This window comes from Erythrolamprus reginae, chromosome 1 (genome assembly GCF_031021105.1).
Source record: "Erythrolamprus reginae isolate rEryReg1 chromosome 1, rEryReg1.hap1, whole genome shotgun sequence".
NCBI lineage: Eukaryota > Metazoa > Chordata > Lepidosauria > Squamata > Dipsadidae > Erythrolamprus > Erythrolamprus reginae.
The window spans coordinates 334,453,492-334,465,997 of NC_091950.1; the positions used below are offsets into that span (position 1 = coordinate 334,453,492).

Consider the following 12,506-nt stretch of genomic DNA (forward strand, 5'->3'; position numbering starts at 1 on the left):
GTTTTAGGATACATACACAAAACATTCCAATTGTTAATCAAGCATTCGTCCGGTTTATTAAACTCGCTTTCCACCCTGAGCCAAACTAGCCATACCAGCTGGACTTGTACAACACACTTGGTTAGGCGTTACTGTTTATCATTTCCAAACAGCTCACCTGTTTGGAACCCATACCGCATCTCGGACATTAACAACCTCAAAAATGTCTGAAGATACTTCACCAGAAGAGCTCTTCACTCCTCCACTCGTAACAGAATACCCTACGAAACTAGACTTACAATCCTGGGTCTAGAAAGCTTAGAAATCTACGACGTCTCAAACATGATCTAAGTATTGCCCACAAGATTATATGTTGCAACATCCTGCCTGTCAACGACTACTTCAGCTTCAACCAAAACAACAAAAGAGCTCACAATAGATTCAAGCTCAATATTAACCACTCCAAACTTGACTGTAAAAAATAGGACTTTAGTAATCAAGTTGTCGAAGCGTGGAACTCATTACCGGACTGTTGTGTCATCCCCAAACCCCCAACATTTTACCCTTAGACTATCCACAGTTGACATCTCGATTCCTAAGGTCAGTAAGGGGCATGCATAAGCACACTAGTGTGCCTTCCATCCCGTCCTACTGTCTCTCCTATATCTCCTATATCTTCTCATCTATCCCTTTAACTTTCCTTCTATTCTCTCATTGATACAGTATATCTTATTCCTATATTTTCTCTTCTATTTTTTCCTTGATATTTTTTACTTCAAGTGTATCCTCTACAACCCTCATTGTGTATCATTATGTTTTGGACAAAATAAATAAACAAAATTAAAAAATTTAAAAAAAGTTCTTTAGTTTAGAGCAGTGTTACCCAACCTTGGCAACTTAGAGATATCTGGACTTCAACTCCCAGAATTCCCCAGCCAGCTGGCTGGGGAATTCTGGGAGTTGAAGTCCAAATATCTTCAAGTTGCCAAGGTTGGGAAACACTGGTTTAGAGCATGCCAAAAAAAAAAAAAACCCTTGTGTGCATTACAGTGCTTATTTCGGATACAGTGAGGTTATTTGGTCTATTAAAACACAATTTACAGGAGAAGCGCCGCACCTGGGAAGCTTTTGCCAAAGTCCCCAATTTGAAATGTTTTCAAATGCTGTGCCACCCAATACCGCCGTTCTTTGGCTCCCGCTACTTTTCCTGCTCGTTAGTTACATTGCTGTCCCGCCCACAACAAATACAAACGCACCAAGACACGCAGAGAGAACTTCCCGCTTTTCTGGGTACACTGGACCGAGCCAAGGAGGCGGGGAAATCTTCAACTAATCCCGTGCTTGGAGGAAATGCAACGTCATTTAGATGCGCCGCTTTTGATTTACGAGGAGAGCGACGGTCCTTAAAAAGCTTGGGTTATATGTTTTTTGTATAACGGCTCCTCGGTTTTTCGCACCGAGGCGACCATGTTCCTTTCCAATCCCACCGCGTCTCACACTCCGGGTGGCGGTGGCTCGGGCCGAAGAAGCCTCCGCCCCGGAGGTAAGAAGAACCAAATGCTGATGAGCCCGTCGGTCTCTTCCCCAGCTTTCTTCTCGCCGGCAACGAGGAGGCACCTGGGCTCTCTTTCTGCGCGGTGAGTACTCTGCCCCGCCCACCGATGGGCGGGGCCTAACCGGGCCCTTCCTTCCACGCGATTGGTGCGGAGATTTGCGCGGAGAGGAAGATTGAGGGGCTTGTTTTGAAGGGGACGAGTGCCGTTTGAATTGCAAAGGGGGGGGGGGATAATAAGTGTTGCGGTTTCTGTGTGGGGTGTGTGTGTCACAGTTCCTGGGAAGGCTTTTTTCAAGGAAGTTCGCTCCCCTGAAAATTATGTGCGGTCCCCTCAAATGCGGTGCTGCTTTCAGAGGAAAGGAAGGATTTAAGACAGGTCCACATCTGCAGGTGTTGATGCTTTAGGGCAGTGTTTCCCAACCTTGGCAACTTGAAGATATTTGAACTTCAACTCCCAGAATTCCCCAGCCAGCATTTGCTGGCTGGGGAACTCTGGGAGTTGAAGTCCAAATACCTTCAAGTTGCCAAGGTTGGGAAACACTGCTTTAGGGCAATGTTTCCCAACCTTGGCAACTTGAAGATATCTGGACTTCAACTCCCAGAATTCCCCAGGCAGCATTTGCTGGCTGGGGAATTCTGGGAATTGAAGTCCAAATATCTTCAAGTTGTCAAGGTTGGGAAACACTGCTTTAAGGATTATAGTAGAAGAAACAGTCCTTCAGTCCCTATTAAGCCATTTAGGCCTTTAAAAGTTAATGACAGCACCTTAGAATAGAATAGAATAGAATTTTATTGGCCAAATGTGATTGGACACACAAGGAATTTGTCTTGGTGCATAAGCTCTCAGCGTACATAAAAGAAAAAGATACATTTGTCAAAAATCATGTGGTACAACCTTAAAATATGAGTAGAAATTGTCCACCAATGCCGGTTTTTCAGTACATCCATCATGTGATTCCTGTATTTGCATTGGTTAGCAGTTTTGCTGTTGCAGACATTTTTCAAAGGCAGCAATATGTATAATACAAGTAAGTAGTCCTTAACTGGGACCAGAATTTCCATTGCTAAGGGAAGCAGTCATTAGGTGAAACATGACATGGCTGCACCAATTAGCAATGGCAGTTGTGGTAGTCTTGTTATGGTCATTAATCGAGGTCCTCACATTTCATCAGCCCTGCCTTTCAATGACAACTCGTAACTGCCATGTGTTCAGTGTTGTCATAGCTTCCAATGGTTGTTATGTGAGGACCGCCGTAACATTATAGCATCATTTTAAGACATAGATAAGGGAGGGATAAATTCTGACTAGTTTATCAAAGGTTATAGCTCACTCATTAACCATAATTCTGGAGACTTGTTCCTTGTCATAATCATTGCTTGAAAATCCAATGAAAATTAAAAATCAAGGAACACTCCAATGCGGAGTCTTTGCTCTTTCAAGTGCTACTTTCTACTTTAAATCAAGTAGAATGAATTGCCATCCAAAACAGAGGGCTCTCAAGCTTGGCAACTTTAAGACTTGTGGACTCCAATTTCCAGAATTCTCCAGCCAGCTATGCAGAGCTACACTGGCTGGAGATTTCTGGGAGTTGAAGTCCACAAGTCTTAAAGTTGCCAAGTTTGGGGACCCTTGATTTAAGGTTTTCTCTTGTAGGCTGCAATCTGTTATTCACAAATTGGATGGGACTCTTAAATAACAAAACAAAACAAAAATTATTCACATTTTTTAAATTTCTCCAGTTTTGGATACTCCTTTTCAAAGGACTATCCAAAATGCACCTTTTATTTCTTGCATTGAAAAAGCACTGTAAGGAATCTTTAACGTACCCAAGAAAGGGGATAAAGAATTAGAGGTATTCTATTGATCAGTTTTCATCATGTGTCCCATGAAATTGGGCGCCATAGAAGTCAAATAAATAAATTTCCATATTTGCATTTATAGTGAGTGAAACATAAACTCTCAAGTCCTGATTTTCAAGCTTATACAATGGTAGATTAATCCATTAATATTCAGGGTAAACACCACTATTTTTATGTGCTAAAATATTTGTTCCAGAATACTTTTGGCCTGGCTGCCCCTTCTTTCAGATTTTTTTCTATATTGAGTATATCTATGATTTTATTTAGTTTTATTTTATTGTATTGCATTTTAGTTAGTTGGTTGTTGGTTGGTTGGTTGGTTAGTAGTTAGTTAGTTAGTTAGTTAGTTAGTTAGTTAGTTAGTTAGTTAGTTAGTTAGTTAGTTGATTTTTATGCCGCCTAATTCCCTAGGGACTCTGGGCAGCTTACCACCAAAAATATGACATCCAAATAGTACTAAAAACCTGGTCAATGCCAGACCTTCTTTTCAGACCTCATGCCATTCCCCAAGGCTTTCATATTTGGGAGAATGGGCTAATGAAGGATTGCACAGTTTGCAGAATGTGGCTCCAAAGGAGTATGAGGACAGGCTGCATTCTCACAGGTGCTTCAAAAGCCTCATTCTCCCAACTCACACTAGGTTCTGAGGAATGCCAAGCACGCAGATTTCGATCATGTCACCATGGGAATCCTGCAGCAATCATGATGTTCAGTTCCATTGTAATTTTGAACGGCCAGTGAATTAGTAGTTATAAATCAAGGATCACCTGTATACAATTTGTTTTGACTTCAACTGTTGAATAGCTAAATAATTCATGCAATGATGACTGCAAGTAACAAAAATTAAATCAATGCTATTAATTTCATTATTAAATCATTATTTTTTCTGCTTAGGTGTACACCTACAAAGGTTGTACATCATCCAACGGGAAGTGAAACTATCAATTATGATGTAAAAAAGTTTGGTTCTCCTTTGCCAGTAAAAGTTGTAGAGGCTTTGAGAATGGCTGATGGTAAGTTTTTTTTTAATTTGATCATACAAATAAATGATAATTATGTCATAAAAATAGACTTTAGAATGTTAAATAGCATTGTTTTTGCTGGTATCTGTAAATTAGCAAGACAGCAATGTTGCTGTTTAAGGACTTATAAAATCGAAATTATTTAAACTGTCCTGAGTGGTTTACATTTTTTCTCAAAGCAAAAATACTTGGCTTGGAAGCCATAACTCATTATTTCTATCTGATGCTCAGATAATTATACACTTGAAAGTATCTTCTGTCAACTGTGCTTACTTATTTCGGGCAACTGAGAAGTGTCAGCAGTTACATATAGTCCTCAGGTTATAACAGCAATTGAAATTTCCATCACTAAGTGATGTAGTTGGAAATGCTTACAATAGCAATTAGGACTGGAGAGTCTGTCACAGAGTGATGGTCATTTTGGCAGTTCCAGTTTTGTATCCAGGCAACCCAACCATGATCCTGTAACCAATAGCTGCAACTTTGTGGATCGGTTGTAGGCCCCCCTTGTTCATTGCCATTGTAATTTTGAATATTCACTGAATAAGTGGTCATAAACTGAGGACTACCTATATAAAATAAAATAAAATTATTTTGTGAAGATAGCCACATCATATTAGTTTTATGAGATTGTTACTTTTTGTCAATTTTCCCCTGCTCTTAACATTATTTATTGTCAAAAAATTTACGTGCTTTGGGTGTCTAATGAAATTATTTTTCCCTATCAACTACTTATGGATTTGCTCCATCCTCAGAGAGGAAGGCAAGCCTGGATTTTATTTAATTTATACTTACAATTTATTTTGGAATCTATTATTTATTATAGCTGAGGACGATTTGAGTATGGTGCTAGATGAAAGTGGATGGGCTTGGCTAGTCCATAAAGATAGAGTAATCATTTGGAAGATTGGTCAATCATCAATTGCTAAGGTAAAGTAATAGCAAATTGAAATGTATTGAGGATACTGGCAGTTATAATGATGTATATGTTCAAAATAAAAATGTAGGCAAATGTACTGCCTCAAATCAAGATGGAATACATCTATACTCTACACGTTCTGTAAAATTTAGACTTTATATTAATGAGGAAAATGGCTCACTTTGTTCCACATCATTCTGCAAACAATAATTTTATATCATAAAAGTGAACAGCTCTTCCTATAAGTTGCTATTTAATGTAATTTCAATAAACCTTTATTAACTTGTGCATTATAAAACAAAAGTAATTACATAAGTTTAGTTGAAAAAAGTCTGTGATTCTATCTGTAGTAAGTTTCCAAATAAGTATGCAATCAGCATCAGTGAGTTGAGGAAAAAAAAATTCTGTTTGTAATATTTTTTTAAAAATTGAATTTTTAAAAAGTCTTTAAAAAGTGAAACAAGAAAGATCCATATTTAGTTGTTAGAATCTGCTGAGAATTATTTTGTAATAAAAAAGTTCCATTCTAGAAAGTTCTCGTATGCCGTTTATATATTTATAGATTTATTTGTAGTGCTAGGCAGGTAATATTTCAAATTATTCTCTATCCATTATTGTTAGGGGTTTTTGCACATGGTTCTTATTATTTAAAAAAATAAGTTTTAATGCTGCAGTTCTTTGACACTTAATACATCTTTGTTAAACACTGAGCTCAACTTACAATACATTATCTTTTAAAAATATAATTGTCAGCTTTTTAGGGAAAAAATAACTCAGATTTGACCATATAAATCCACACTTTTCTTTTATTCAAAGCAAGAAACATTATAGCTGACTAATATTAATGCAGAATACTAAATTAAAGCGTATATACGTATACTTTTTGTGTTACAGTGTTCTATATGCAAAGAACTTCAATTGCCACCAAGTGACTATATTTGGACTGCACATCTGGTAGCAGTAGGCTGTCTTAATGTTCCCGGTGAAGCATCTTCTTTACAGGTTAGGAACATTTAAATATATTTTGAAGAAATTACTATACATTCAATTTATGCCATTTTCATGCTACATTTGGAAATTGTATACCACATATCTTAAAATATTATTTGAAATAAAAGACTGAGGAATTTCTGTGTTTAATGTAACAACATAAATCTAAAAACTAAGCTTTAATAACTTGATTTATTGCATTAAGTACTGTTCAAAATTCTTCCTCATGGTAATGTTATAGTTGAAAACAGATAATTGTATCAGTACGTATTTACTGAAATCTGAGGCAATAGTTTGCAGGGCAAAAATGTTTGTCTAATATACCTATGTTCATTGAATTAAGGCCATTTGCTAATTATAAGTGCTGAAATCACTTAGGTGTACTTTTAATTGCTTTAGAAGTATTCACTATCCAGCTATAGAAACAAATTATATCTATCTATCTATCTATCTATCTATCTATCTTATATGCTGTCTATCTTACTATATATAAATGAACAATGTCAGAGTGATCCAGAGCACTATTTTGGAGAATTAAAATTGCTATTCTGTTATGTTATTTGTAGTGCTCCAACACTATGTCCTAGGGTGAGTATTAAAACATTCTTTTTCTGAGATGCAAATGAGATATTAGGATTAAATTAAGAAAGACTTCAATCCATACTAATCCTCTGCTTTAATAATCATCCCACTTTCCTCTTTTCTTTAAATTTCTCTTTTTATTCTATAATAATATTTAATAAAAACCTTAAGGTTGAGAATCACTGCAAGACTGATGTGAATACTAAATAATTAATTGAATTAACGTATATATATTTTTATATTTGCAAGTCCCTTGTGGTAATGGCTGCCAGTCGTGAAGGAACAATACGTTACTGGCCCAGTCTTGTGCACGAAAGTTCCTATACTGAGACGAATATGGATTTTGGCGGCGCTCTTTATAATTTTCTTACAGCTGTAAAGGTACATAAAAGATGCTTTGTGACAACTTAGTAAAAGCTCTAAAACCTATTTTTCCACTATTTATATATCAAATGAAATAGAATTATAATTTTGAAGTTGATTAGCTAGGCTGTTTTTAAAAACAAAATATTAATACACTTTTTCAAAAAATCGTAATTGAACTTTCTTTTAGGGCGGAAGCTTTATTTTATCTTCGGCAAGGAGTCAGTTTATCCGACTTACACCTGATAGCACTGGCAAGATTTACCAACATGGCTTAGCTCAAGGACAAGGCATGTTTTCTGGAATAGGTAGAAAAGTTTCTTCACTGCTTGGGATTCTGTCACCTAGTAACGATGAAGAAGTAAGTCTTAAAAATAAAAATATTTTAATTTTAATGCTGAATTTTTATTTTCCAATTTCTCTCACATGAAAGGAATGCTTTACAATAGGACTCAGTGCAGACGGATTCCCTAAAACAGTTGGTAGACAACTACAGGAAGCTTTTGGCTCCCCAAATAAATTTGTGTTTAAGTTTCTTAAGACTTCAAGATTCCCAGCTGAAATGCAGTAACAAAATGGCCCAATGTTAGTATTTTGATTAGTATTTTTGGTTCAAAATTAAAGCTGAGAAGAAAAACAGTGTGCCAAAGTATTTGGTTCCTATTCCCAAAGGTTGTTTTTTGGACCAATTCAGGTTTTGTAGGGTTGTTTAAAGGTGGAGAGATAGTGGGAAATCGTTGCAAATAAACCTTCCATGAACAATCTTCATCCCTTTTTCCACTTCCTTAAAGATTAGGAAATGTAAGGATGGAAATATAACAGTTTTTCTCTAAAATACATTGTATTTCTAATACCAGTTTATAAAACCCACAGGCAAAGGGTAAAATCAGAAAAAGGGTAAGAAAAGGCCCACTCCTACTAATTCTGGATTTGAAAGTTCAGAAGCTAAGTTTTTCAAATGATAACTATGACTGTTTTAGAAAGTTTAGAGATTCAGATTGAAGTCACTGGGGGCCTTTTTTTTAACATAGAAGATTGACAGCAGAAAAAGACCTCATGGTCCATCTAGTCTATCCTTATACTATTTCCTGTATTTTATCTTAGGATGGATATATGTTTATCCCAGGCATGTTTAAATTCAGTTATTGTGGATTTACCAACCACGTCTGCTGGAAGTTTGTTCCAAGCATCTACTACTCTTTCAGTAAAATATTTTCTTATGTTGCTTCTGATCTTTCCCCCAAATAACCTCAGATTGTGCCCCCTTGTTCTTGTGTTCACTTTCCTATTAAAAACACTTCCCTCCTGAACCTTATTTAAATGTTTAAATGTTTTGATCATGTCTCCCCTTTCCCTTCTGTCCTCCAGACTATACAGATTGAGTTCATTAAGTCTTTCCTTTCTTTTTTTTAATAAGTTTTTTTTTTTTTTTTTTTTACAAAACAAATACATCTTTTATAGACAAAGTGTTGTCCTGGTCCCTTCTCTTATATTATTTCTTATACATAATCAATAATATATCTTATTTCCAATTTTAGCCATAATATTCTTTTTCCATAATATTTATCCTTATTCATTCTGCACCTTTAATTTCTAATCCGTTATATTAACCCAGGTATTTTTTAAACATAACTGGGGATTTTAGATTGTTTGTTTAATTTTAATTAATTGGATTTAATTATTGCATTCTGTTATATACATGTGTGTGCGTGTCATAATTCTCAGAAACACAAATTTCAGTTCAGATTTCATCTACTGAAGTATTTTACTATCTATAACATAGTTTATCTTATTTTAGTTTTAGATTCATGAAGAACCATTTTTTCCATCAGAAATTTATAACACTAGTATCACTGTCAATTAATATTATATCTATTAATACATAACATATTTTAATTTTCTTCTCAAATGTATTTAAAATCACTATACCATTATACATCCTTAATTTCCTATCTCCTATAATTCAATTATTTACTACTGTTAAAAAAATTCCCCAGACCATGAGAATAAAAGCTAAAAGACCACATGATATATATATCATATAAACATTTATTAAACATAACATATATCAACACATAACATATATCAAACATAACATAAAGACACCAATATGATAATACTGTATCATATCAGGACCAATTGAAGACACTCAAAAGGTGTACTCAAAAAGGTAAAGTACCTAACTTCAAGAACCATCTTTTATAGTAATTTCATGTCTAATTTACACCCCCTTCCTCCTGTCCATATATGGGGTTGTCTTGCATCCAATTTCATCATAGTTCCGTGGAACTCTCTAGATTAATCCATCAAGACTTTATGAATGTTTATTGGCCTAAACAATAGGATTTCTTCATCATGATACAGGATGTAAACATGTTTTTGTACATTCTTGCTTTTCTGGCAAGAACTACTGTCCAAAAGGTCGGAAGTTTAGTACTCCAATAAGAGTGTTTTGTATCCATCTAGGCCTTAGACGCCTAGATCCTATAGATCAGAGGTCCCCAACCGCCGGTCCGCGGACCGGGACCGGGCCGTTGGGGCTTTTCAGCCGGTCCGCAGCGCCAGGGCCCCCTCGGCCTTTCCACACCACCAGCGGCGCTCCCCCCGCCAGCCAGCCAAGCCCCGCGCCCGCCGGAACCGGCTCCTCGCTCTCCCCCCGCCGCCCGCCGCGTTTGCAGGAGGTGGGGAGGGTTGGGCGGCCCGCCAAGGCCAGGAGGGACGCCGCTGCCCCCCCCTTCCCTCTCTCCGCCCGCCGCTGCGCCTCCTTGACGCCGAGAGGAAATGCCGGCGAAGGTGATATTGAATGTCGGGGGAGAACGGGCGGTTGCACGCGCTCCCTATCTCCCTGCTAGCCCACTCGGAATATTCAAAATAAGAAAAACCTTTGCCGGCGAAGGCTTTTCTTATTTTAAATATTCCGAGTGGGCTAGCAGGGGGATAGGGAGCGCGCGCAACCGCCCGTTCTCCCCCGACATTCAATATCACCTTCGCCGGCCCCGCCTCTCCTGCAAACCCCCTTGCTGAGAGCCCGGAGCGAAAGTGCTCTCGCAAAGGTGAGGTGGGCAGGGCGTGCGCGCGTCATCGCTGAGAAGAACGGAGAGAGAACGAGAGTGAGTGAGAGCAACAGACAGCAAGATAGAGAGAAAGTGAGAAAGAGAGAGTGAGAAAGGGGGGGAGAGAAAGAGATAGCAAGAGAGAGAACAAGAGAGAGAAAGAGCGTGAGAAAGAAAACAAGAAAGAGTGAGAGAGAGAGAAAGCAAAAGAGACAAAGAAAACAAGAGAGAGAAAGTGAGAAGAAGAGAGAGAAAGAGGGGGAGAGAGAGAGAAAGAGAGAGGGGGGAGAGAGAGAGGGAGAGGGAGAAAGAGAGAGGGAGAGGGGGGAGAGATAGCAAGAGAGGGAGAGAGGGAAAGGGGGAGAGAGGGGGAGAGAAAGAGAGAGGGAGAGAGAGAGGAGATAAAGGAAGAGGAGAGAGAGAAAGGAAGAGAAAGAAAGAAAGAGGGATAGAAAGAGAGAGAGAGTGAGAGATGCTCAGTGAGCCTTTCTTTGAAGTTGCCTTTCTTTCTTTCTCTTTCTTGCTTTCTTTCTTGCTCTTTTTCTTTCTCTCTTTTACCTTCCCTTCCTCTATTTCTTCTTTCTCCTTCCTACCTTCTTCCCTTACTCTCCCCTTTCATAAGTTTCCTTGCTTCCTTCCTCTGTTCCTGTCCCTTCCCCCTTTCTTTCTTTCTTTCTTTCTTTCCTTCCTTTCCTCCCTCCATTTCTTGCTTTCCTTTTCCTTCCTCCCTTCTTTCCTCCCTCATTCCCTTCTTTCACTCCTTCCTCTCTTACTCTCCCCTTTCACACCTTTCCTTGCTTCCTTTGCACCCTTCTTTTGTTCCTGTCCCTTCCCTCTTTCCTTCCTTCCTTCCCACCCTCCGTCCATTCATTCACCCATTCCTCTCTTGATCGCCCCTTTTACGGCGCCGCTGACAGCTAGCTCCCCCCCCCCCCACCGGGCCATGGAAAACTGGTCTAGCTTAAAGCCGGTCCCTGGTGCAAAAAAGGTTGGGGACCTCTGCTATAGATTCTATAGATAATTCTCTCAACTACATTTTCCATTTCTCAAAGCACATTTTAAATTTTATATAAATTTTCAGTTTAACATACATCCAATTAACAACAATTAATACTAATATAATTCCAAGTTGAATTAGATCTATTAATATAAAGTAATATATTTTATTCTATGTAGCAACAGAGAACTGCAATATATTAAACACAAATATTTTATCCTTAATTTATATCTAACTCAGCTTTCCAGTGTTCTTTGGGATGAAGATGACTCAAGATTTTATGCTGTGACCAACTCAAATCTTTATAAATGGGAAATAGAAGACAATGCAGAACGTCAAGTTCTCAGTTGGGATATAAACAGGGTACTTAAAGAAAATATCATGGAATCAATATGGGTAAGAAGCAATATGTGTAAAATAAAAATATATAATTTCTTTATTTCTGGCATTTTAAACAATCTATTATTTGTACAGGGATCAGAAAGCAATTACGGGGACATTAAAGAAGATATTAAAGTGCAATATTTAGATTTGCAACAAAATTGGTAAGTTCTTATTTAGAAAGTGAGCTTTATTACAGATTAATATTTCTAGTAATATTACTAATTTAGACACTGTTCTAATCAAAATATTATCTATCGCCTTATCCACACAATCAGAAAATATAATTTAACCAAAAAAATATTTAAAACACACAGAATAAAGACACTAATTGGTTAAGCAAGAGTGAAAAAACATCCTTCCGTTTTCATGTTATATTTATTTATTTAAATTTATTTAAGTTTCTTGGGGATTTTGGGCCAATCATTCTCTCTCAGCCCATCCATTTCTTAGGGTTGTTAAGAGGAAAATAGAAGGATAAACAAATATTATGTATGCTCATTGCCTTGAGCTACTTGTAAAATAATAAAATCAGGATTTAAAAAATCTAAATAAAATAAATGTTTTATTTGTATGAAACCATGAGATGCACCCATCTCATATATGATTCTATGAGGATTACAATGAAATAGATTTTTTTAAAAAGCAAAATACATAACATAAAGTAAAATAAAAAATATAGTATCTGAGCTTCATAAAATAGCTATCAGCAAACCTGAGAAATAGATTCTATCACACCTAAATAAATAAAATACAATTTTAAATACAGTAAGTTGTGTTTATACACCATGTAAAAATCTTAAGA

The 12,506-nt window shown here is 37.1% G+C and overlaps 1 protein-coding gene across 1 annotated transcript in view; it reads left to right on the top strand.

Annotated features, from left to right (window-relative positions):
* Nucleotides 1-1,344: 1,344 nt before the first annotated feature.
* NUP133 (nucleoporin 133) overlaps nt 1,345-12,506 on the top strand; it is a 33,116-nt gene continuing 21,954 nt past the window's right edge. Inside the window, exons 1-8 of the mRNA XM_070733949.1 lie at nt 1,345-1,616; nt 4,289-4,407; nt 5,243-5,346; nt 6,230-6,337; nt 7,157-7,288; nt 7,461-7,631; nt 11,561-11,716; nt 11,795-11,865. Coding sequence (XP_070590050.1) covers nt 1,447-1,616; nt 4,289-4,407; nt 5,243-5,346; nt 6,230-6,337; nt 7,157-7,288; nt 7,461-7,631; nt 11,561-11,716; nt 11,795-11,865 — 1,031 coding nt within the window. The 5' untranslated portion in view covers nt 1,345-1,446. The remainder of the gene's footprint in view (nt 1,617-4,288; nt 4,408-5,242; nt 5,347-6,229; nt 6,338-7,156; nt 7,289-7,460; nt 7,632-11,560; nt 11,717-11,794; nt 11,866-12,506) is intronic.